At 41.6% G+C, this 9,733-nt stretch overlaps 1 protein-coding gene across 1 annotated transcript; it reads right to left on the bottom strand.

Annotated features, from left to right (window-relative positions):
- Positions 1-1,588: 1,588 nt before the first annotated feature.
- LOC121876339 (probable glutamate receptor) lies at positions 1,589-8,855 on the bottom strand. Its single transcript, XM_042381409.1, has 10 exons — positions 8,781-8,855; positions 8,066-8,208; positions 7,644-7,793; positions 7,398-7,488; positions 6,995-7,292; positions 6,060-6,277; positions 5,743-5,923; positions 5,309-5,408; positions 2,421-2,550; positions 1,589-1,834 (listed from the first exon to the last, which is right to left on the bottom strand). Exons 2-10 carry the CDS (start codon positions 8,140-8,142, stop codon positions 1,682-1,684), a joined length of 1,398 nt encoding a protein of 465 aa, XP_042237343.1. The 5' UTR covers positions 8,143-8,208; positions 8,781-8,855; the 3' UTR covers positions 1,589-1,681.
- Between the last annotated feature and the right edge of the window lie 878 nt (positions 8,856-9,733).

The raw sequence follows: 9,733 nt of genomic DNA, 5'->3' as shown, positions 1-9,733 counted from the left end.
GTTTGGGTTCTACAAACTTTACCATTAGTTACTTGCTCATCCACACCAGATAACCAAAACTTGCTAAATGTTAACTACAAATATTGGGCCACAGTGAACACCTGAAGGACTTAACGAGGTAGGTAAAGTTCCTTCAGTACAATTAAAGCCCAAACTTTTACCCCAATGCGATGAAACAAGATAACTTGGTGAAGAGACCAGGCTGAGAGACTCCTGACCAGGGAGGTCGCCTGGCACGGGGTCACCTCCTACAGTTTGGAAGTTGTTAAATACAATCTATCCGAAACTTACATTTATATGATCATAATAAAAAGTTAACGTAATATTTTCCCTTTACCTAAATTTTAACTGTGCTACAATTATTTTAACAGGTAAAGATGTTGTTGCCTATGCTAACAACATTAGTGAAATGTTTCCCGAGTAAAGTATTAACAGCATCTAGGGGAGTCGTCTGGAAGGTGATCCAATACATAATGTAGGTGAAGGAGGACCTCACCTGAGTATCACAGTACCAGGTGTGTGGGTGGCTTAGGTTAGGTTAATTAGAGAAGAAAAATAATATTTGGCTTACGTGAGAATGGTTAAGGATAGTTAGGTTAGGTTAGGTTAGGTTAAACAAAATATTTTTTCTTTATTAGACAGACTTCAGACATTATGTTAGGTTAATAAGTTTGTTACGAGTTGGGGATATAGAATATAGTTAAAAGTCTACCCAGATCCCAACAGGCAACAACAATAAAAAAAACAAAGACAATCGGACTATAAAAGGGTAGACAAAGGATGCGAGTTTTTGTTGTGTATAATAAAGTACCATAAATTCCTTAAGAAAATATTCAGCTTTCTATAATTTACCCTTAACCATACTTAACCTAAACATACACAACATTGGCTTAACAGTATATACATATTTACACAACATACAACAATCTGAAGCAAGGTGGAGGTGGGGAGGCAATATAAGATTACAAAATACTCAAGTGCAGTGCTGAGATGGCTGACGAGTAAGGCTGAGTATTGAAGAAGATGGTAGGTAGTCACTGTGCCGTAGGTTTCCAGGATAGGTGATCCTGAGGTCACTTCCCAGAGTGAACTGAACTCTCCTCGAACTGGAGCAGATGAGGAAGACTTGGAGGAGGTGACGCAACAACCAGGATATGGAGAAGGGAAACCCAGGAGTGGTAACTAAGACTAGTCATACTCGGGTTTCGTCACTAGATGGCGTTGCTCGTGGTGCTGGGTAGGTAGATCATGACAATTGATGGCGTGGTTCGTAGTGCTGGGTAGGTAGATCATGACAATTGATGGCGTGGTTCGTAACAAGTTCAATAAAAGGTTGATAAGAAGAAGTAGGTGTTAAATTTAGTTTATTAGTGTCAATTGATGTACATATATACAATATATGAGGGACAATTAGTATTTGTTTGTTAAAACCAAGACTGACAATGTCTACACAATAATAATACTAATAATAATAATAATTATAATAATAATAATAATAATAATAATAATAATAATAATAATAATAATAATAATAATAATAATAATAATAATAATAATAATAATAATAATAATAATAATAATAATAATAATAATAATAATAATAGTGACTCTCAGTACCAGTTTAATGTCTACATTGTCATTGCATGCCGTTCACCAGCCACCGTTCACGAGGCCCCGTTCATCAGTTACTGTTTTCCAAGGTACCGTTCATGACCTCTCGCTCACTAGGCACTTTTAATGAAAATTCGACAAAAACGTCGTTGGCGAGAAAGAGTTCAAGGCAGAAGGAGGCGAAGGCGAGAAGAAGACCAGCTGCCAGTAGCACCAGTGTACCCTGCAGGAAGTACACGTGTTAGTGCTTTATTATCACTACTAGCTGGAGTACCCGGGGCTGGCCGGATTTCCTTCTCACGACGTAAAGTTAACATAAGCAAAACAATTCCATCAGGCGCCGCTTCTCCCCCCCAAAAATTACACCTTCAGTACGTAACAATAGTAAGTTTCAAGATTTTAGGTTAAAATGTGGGTGACAAACAAACAAACAAACAAAGACACACACACACAAACACACACACGCGCTACTATTAATGACCGTGGGCCCCCAAGGGCCAACCCCTAGACCTAGAGTTAACAAGGCATCTCATAGCCCACGTCCGTCCTTGGACAAAACTAAGTACACTTGCAAAAAATAAGCAAACTAAATATCAGCTCCATCTTAAAAACTTTGGTCGTGCAAAGAAAATAAACGGGAAAAGACGTTTGGGTTTTAACGAGTGGAGTGCGAGTGGAGGCCGACCATTGCGGCCAAACCCTCGAAAATTTTACCTTGGTGACATTTCTGGGTTACATGCGCAATTCCTTGACAATATTTCAATGAATGAATGAGTGAGTGAGTGAGTGAGGGTAAGGTAGGTACTCACCCAGAGGTTCTTGAGTGTGAGAGCCTCCTTGACTGTGATTTTGGAGGGTGAGAGGCGACAGCTTGTCACGAATGGAATACTATTAAACAGCCAGTGTTCGTACATCCCAGACTCCACCAGTCCTCGTAACCTACAGAAAACAATCACTATACAGGGTGTCTATATGTTAGCTGACCCAATTTTAAACATAATGACCTCAACAAATATCACAGAGAGAACACAGTACACATGTGGAAGTCTAAGAATACAAGAAAAAACTTACGAGTTGTTCCTCAAGTTTAATAAAACCAGCGTGTTCTACCATTAATGTTTTTAAGATTATTAAGTTTTACATGAGACAAAGTTCAGGGATACCTGGTATAAACAAACGTTAATTATATAAACATCTAGAAAGGTAAAGTTAGTTCAAGATAATGACGTTAATGTTTTACCACCTGTAGATTAGCCACCTAGCTTATTTCATCTTGAGATTCAACACTCTAACCCAAACCTATCCTAATCTAAGCTAACCGAATAATTTAACTTAACCTGATATGAACTAATACTAAATAACATAACCTAATGCTAAGCTAGTCTAATGTATCATAATGCCAACCTAATATAACCTAATGCTAACCTAATATACTTAACCGAACCAAATCTAACCTAACCTAACCTAACCTAACCTAACCTAACCTAACCTAATCACTCGAGGTAGCATTAAGGTGTTTAATCATCAGTTGAAATAAGCTGAGTGGGTAATCTTTTGTTTATCCATAATAATATAAGTTGTAGTATTATTTGGACCTTGTATGAACAAGTTATGTTCTTGTACACATTATAACTACAGCTAAATACAGACAGCAAGGGAGAACAAAAATGTTTTCAAAGATAATAATGTATATTTACGTCAATACATATTTTCACGTATTTTGTGAAATGAGAGAGTTTTGAACACGAGTTGGAGGACGTGTGTGTGTACAAAAGCATCAGGAATGGTTTGATGAAAATGGCCTGGAAATCAACGTACTAGTTGATGATAAACGTGCTGGTTTAACTGACTGGCAGAACAACCCTCAGTCTCGGACCAAAGCTGATACCTTCCCCAAGAAGAAAGCTGTGGCCCTGCGGGAACTTCGCAAACTAAAGAACGACTGGTTTAAAAATAAATCACGTGAAACACAAAAACTTGCAGATCAGCACAAGATGTGTGATTTTTCAATTCCACTAAAACATTTTATGGACCAACTACTCATGGCGCAGCCCCCCGTCCGCTCGTCTGACGGTAACTTCCTAATCAAAGATGAAGAAGGCTCTCATCAGTGCTGGAAAGAGCACTACCATTTGCTGCTCACCAAATCACCGATGTGGATGCCCTGACTACCCAAGAGGTCCCCCAGCATCCAGAGCTGACCCATCTCATTTATCTCCATCCCTGGATGAGGAAGCTACTGCAATCAAACAGATGAAAAATATCAAAGCTTCAGGGCCTGATGGAATCCCAGCTGAGGTGTATAAAGCTGGAGGACCTCTGCTTACTAGCCGTCTTCACTCCCTCCTGGATAATATATGGAAAAGGAGGAAATCCCACAAGCTCTTAAGGACGCCTTCAGCGTGGCAAATACCACAGGATATGTAACTGTATATTTTCAGCCTTCTGGCTGCCAAGCTCTTTCAATAAACCGTTAATTATCATTATTATTATTATTATTATTAGGATCTCGATGCTGTTAATAGTTGGCAAGATTATCGCCCGAGTACTCCTGAACAGACTTCTCCCTGAAGCGGAAAAATTTTACCCAGAATCTTAATGTGGCTTTAAACCATCACGTGGCACCACTGACATGATCTTTGCTGCCTACCAGATACAGGAAAAACGAAGACAACAGCGTCGTGACCTGTACATGGCTTTCATCGACCTAACCATGGCCTTTGACTCGGTCAACAGGGAAGCCCTCTAGCGTACAATCAGCCATTTTGGCTGCCCACCAAAATTCATCGCCATTATGAGGCAACTCCGCGATAACATGAATGGCAGTGTCCTGCACAATGGTACCCAGTCTGAGTTCTTCCCCACCCAAACGGAGGTAAAACAAGGATGTGTATTGGCACCAACTCTCTTTTCCAATATCTTGGCTGCTTTCCTTACTCGTGCCAGTGTCAATTTAGCTGCTGGGGTGGATATCGATTACCGGATGAAGGAACTTTTCAACATAAGACGACTCCAGGCAGGAACAAGGGGCCAGCAGTTTCCATTACTGAACTTCAGTATGCAGACGACCCCACCCTTGTCGCTCATACTGAACGCGACCTACAGGAAATCCTGAACACCTATGCAAATGCGTATGCACACTTCGGCCTTGAGACGATTACTCCACACCGTAACGCTTGGAGGAGCACATGCAAGAAGGTGTCAATACTTTCGAGTTAGCCAGACTGCATACCGAGGCAGACAAGCACCAGCACCGAGCTTCTGCCGCCCCTCCCGCACTAGATGTAGCCCTCCACATGTGCAACATATGTGAACTACTCTGCCGGTCCCGTATCGGCCTCTTTACTCACCTCAGAACTCATCAAAGTAGGTGACATCCTTAATAACTTATATCATTGTATCATAGCTGGATGATCGTCATACTCGATTCCGAGTGACAGCAAAGTAGAGAGAGTATGTGTGTGTGTGTGTGTGTGTGTGTGTGTGTGTGTGTGTGTGTGTGTGTGTGTGTGTGTGTGTGTGTGTGTGTGTGTGTGTGTGAAGCCGTCCAGAACATCACGATATAAATAATATTATTAGTCTTATAAAGTCTGTATATCTATAAACTTGTATGACTCAACATATTTGGTTGTGTGGCACAGAGGCAGGACCAGGTGATGGTTGAGGAGTTTCATAACAATGGTCGGGTGGAGCTCACCTGTGGCTGATGGCCGGTACGATGGGGTTTCCTCTCTGGCCGATCATGCAGTGGTGGGTGATGAAGAATGTCTGACGAGCCTTGTAGAAGTCACACTTTTCTGCAACAACCAGCAAATACCAGTGTTGTTATAACCAGCATCCATAACTCTTCATTAAGAACAATTTATATATTTTCGGATGGCCTGAAGATTAAGCATCCAAGCTAATTTTACCTGATGATTAAACATTTGTGAGAAGATGGAGAGCTTTATATCCTTTGAGGGGAAATAGGTCTTTAAAAAAATAAGTATTTGAGAGGAGGAGAGAGAATAACAGATTCCCAAAACACCACAGCTCACTGAATCAGCTTATGCAAGATCAGAGACAAGCTGGTGCTCTAGTATACAGAGAGAAGAGTTATTCTGTGAAACTGGAACGTGTATATCCAAGTACCTGTTTTGGCGAAGAGGTTAGCGATGAGGAGGTTGGTGGAGAGGGTGGTGCCGAGGATGACGTGACGCTGGTGACGCACGAGTGTGTTCATGGACTGGGGGTTCTCCTTGGCCAGCTGGTACTTCATACGACCTACGTACTTCAGGTCATTCAGGTCCTTCAGGTCACCTGATTTTATTTTCTGCAAGTATTTGATAAAATATTTTCTTCTTATTAACCTCATTCACATCCCTAGATCAGATTGTCTACAACTGTTATACACAACACAAACCCTGGTACCAGGTCAAGCCTGTATCAGGTACATGGCAGGTACTCACTGATATGATATCGTTGTCGATAATTCCAGGTTCCATGATGACGGTGACGCTGGAGTCTTGGACGACGTCTCTGATAGATTGTAGAGGCTGAGGCACGTGACGCACCGCCAGGAGGGAGATGAGAGTACCACTGTAACTCCACATCAACATCATAGCCACCACCATCCACCCGCCCACCACCAGCCTCTCCCGCCCACTGCTTGTCTTCATCGACAGATCTGGAAACATTCAAACAGATACTCGTAATATAAGAGATGTGTGTTGTGGGTGAGGAACCTTATATACGTGTGTCCTGTAACCGTGGTACTTGTAGAGCTGTAATATAAGGCGACAGTAATGACACGAAATCACTTACAAATGGCGTATTGGGAGTGGCGAACAGAACAAGATATATAAATCTTTCAGTTATGTCAGAAATTATCTCAATAGAATTTAACGTTTTCAGAGTAATTTGAAGCAAGAATTAAAGTACTCAGGAAGATTTAAACACAAACAAAAAATGTTAAAATGACTAAAATTTTTGTAATGAAATAGAAAGTTATATCAGCCTATTTAAGTTCTGTATAAGAGGCGCTACAATGACCAAGACACTGGGACGAGTGAAGGTGTCATGTGTTCCTGGGATACTGAAGACTGAGCGACAGTTTCCGTATACCAATTATCTTCTTGAAATGTGGAGCTCATCTGTAGACTGTATAGGGACGGTCATATAGTTAATACAAACTATCAATGAATAAAATCTGTCCTTCGCTAACACACTGTCCTAACTCCATTTAAGTAAAGTATGGCTATGTTAAGATGGAGAAATATATGTTATATAAATTACATCTAAGGATTTAAAGCATTACTGGGAAAGAAATATGATCATATCGCTATAACCTGACCTTATTGAACAAGAAAACATTTTACATTAATTACAATATGGCACAAAATACCCTGATGGAGGACAATTCGGAAATGTAGGAGGAGGAGCTGTGAGGCCCATGACAGGTGAGTCCAGGTCTTGGGTCTGCTGCCCAGGACCACCACCGCCAGACAGTCCACCAGCAGCGCCGCCACCAGCGCCGCCCACACCAGGGGCGTGAAGGGGTACAGGAACCCCCACGGGTCCACCTCCGGCAGACCCTTGCTCGCCAGTATACTACGGTCGTCGAAGTAAAAAGAGCGAGTAAAATCAACAACTTTTCTCCTGGCTTCTGAGATTCCAAAAGGCCCGAGAGCGATGTCCGCCTCCTGTAGGGGAAGACAATGTTATTGTGGAATGGAAATAATCTCATTGGTCATATATCGATAAACCATTAACTGTGTTGGATGGAAAGTACGGCCGCCAGCACTTACCTGCCTGCTCACCTGCCCGACCATACCAGACCAAGTACCATTGGGCAGCTCAGCACCCCATGCCCCGTCTCCTGGGCCTACAATCTTGTACCTGTGAGTAGATGACCATTATTATCATCTTGTGTATGTTTCTATTAAGAGAGAGAGAGAGAGAGAGAGAGAGAGAGAGAGAGAGAGAGAGAGAGAGAGACCTATGTTATACTGAGCATAACAAGAAAGAATTGCTGTAAAATATGTATAACTTACGTAAAGTTAAGGGAGTCAGCGAGGGTAGTGAGGACATCTGCCATGGGTCCGCCCACAGTGAGCTCTCCCCCTCCGCCCACAGCCTCCTCCACCACTATATGGGGAGGCCAGTGTGCCGCTGACACCTCCAAGAAGGCTCCATTCTTAAACCTGTGGAGTGTGACGTAATAATGGTTAAAATAATAACCATGACTATGATAATAACAATGATAACTTATGCATAATAAGAATAAAAGCAATACAATGATCAAAAATATTGTGAGTATCTGTGTAGTATGGCATAAGAATGGTAAAAATACAATGATGATAATGATCATAATGGTAATAAGATTAGTATGGATGGTGCACAGTGGGTGAGAGGATACAGCGTTCACCTTCCATCTCGAGGGACGTTGGTTTACACCCCTGGTCCACCCCGTTACCTGTAGGTGCCGGGGTTCTCCTGGAGTCCACGCACCACGTCCGGGTCCTCAAGTACTTTCCTCAGGGGCTGAGCCATCTCTCCTATCTGGTAACACTGTGGTCACTCTGATCTTCCTTGGTAGCAGTCTGGTCACTCCTTGAACTTGGTAACAGGAGCGACAAAATCAGTAATAACAATAATAATAATAATAATAATAATAATAATAATAATAATAATAATAATAATAATAATAATAATAATAATAATAATAATAATAATAATAAATCACTGTTAGTCAATTATGATGTACATAAATTTGGATGCTCTCTTAGCCTTGTTATAATTACACTACTACCACCACCACAACTACCAGTAGTTCTACATTCACCACCACTACTACTACTTTTTTTTAATAAACGTGGCCTTCAGCCTCCCCCAATAGCCACACCTTCGCCACCATTTAATTACCTTAATATTAAATATCCTAATACACTACTACTACTACTACATTCGCCACCATTGCTACTACTACTACTACATTCACCACCACTACTACTACTACATTCACCACCACTACTACTACTACTACTACATTCACCACCACTACTACTAGTACATTAACCTCCACTACTACTACTACTACATTCACCACCACCACTACTACTACATTAACCTCCACTACTACTACTACTACATTCACCACCACCAGTACTACTACATTCACCACCACTCACCTACAGCAACTGGAGTGTGGGAAGCTCACCACTTCACTGCTGCACACCCACTAAGACCCAGGCAATGCGTCACACTCTATTTACACACACTGGAGGCGTTCATTACACCACCGTGAGGGAGAGCCGGACATGCGCCTTATGCCACCTATACGGTAACCTTATCTTGGAGAACGGACCTGTCGTGTTGCCGGTGTCTCAGCCTCACACAGATTGATATTCTTAAGAAATATTATCAAAGTATTTTGTGGGGTACATCCCCGTCAGCCAACACCATCCCCGTCAGCCATCACCACTCCTGTCAGCCACCACCACCCCCGTCAGCCACCACCACCCCCGTCAGCCAACACCGTCCCCGTCAGCCGCCACCACTCCTGTCAGCCGCCACCACCACCATCAAACACCACCAGGCCCGTCAACCGCCACCTCCCCCGTCAGCAGCCACCTGAATTAAACATTGATTTCCCCTACAAATGTCAAGTGAAGGAATTTATTCAGTGGTCATAATGACACTAGTTTTTATGGAGTGTTTGGTTTCCAGTATTGTTCTCTTGATGTAATAATTTATTTATACACAATTTGTGGCATTAATTTCTTTTACGTTAATATTAGTTTTGTACTAATAGGTCCTTTAAATGCTGGATTCAAATGTCAACAACACTTAAGTTAAAGTTTGGTTAGGTTAGGGTTTTGTATCGTATAACGCTATTCTAAACAGATGCTAAAATTAGAGTTTTCACGTTCAAGTATGACTACTTAAGTCCTTGAGTACGATGCCAACCCCGTGAGTAGAGTGAATTACCCAAATAAACACGATAATTAATCTCACAAGTATGCTTTCATAAACTGTACCCCTGAGTACGATGACGTAGTATGCAGGAGGATAAATCATCGTAATGGACTACTATTATTACTATACAACTATTACTCCTACTACTACTACCATGATGATGATG

This window comes from Homarus americanus, unplaced genomic scaffold, assembly GCF_018991925.1.
Source record: "Homarus americanus isolate GMGI-L3 unplaced genomic scaffold, GMGI_Hamer_2.0 scaffold34921, whole genome shotgun sequence".
Lineage (NCBI taxonomy): Eukaryota > Metazoa > Arthropoda > Malacostraca > Decapoda > Nephropidae > Homarus > Homarus americanus.
This window is presented reverse-complemented; position numbering and strand designations above follow the sequence as displayed.

Coding starts and splice junctions, on each gene's coding strand:
- LOC121876339 (XM_042381409.1), bottom strand. CDS start 8,142: ATGGCTCAGCCCCTGAGGAAAGTACTTGAGGACCCGGACGTGGTGCGT. Junction 7,293..7,397: donor TCGGGCAGGTGAGCAGGCAG/GTAAGTGCTGGC, acceptor CTTCCCCTACAG/GAGGCGGACATCGCTCTCGG. Junction 5,409..5,742: donor TAACCTCTTCGCCAAAACAG/GTACTTGGATAT, acceptor TGGTTGTTGCAG/AAAAGTGTGACTTCTACAAG.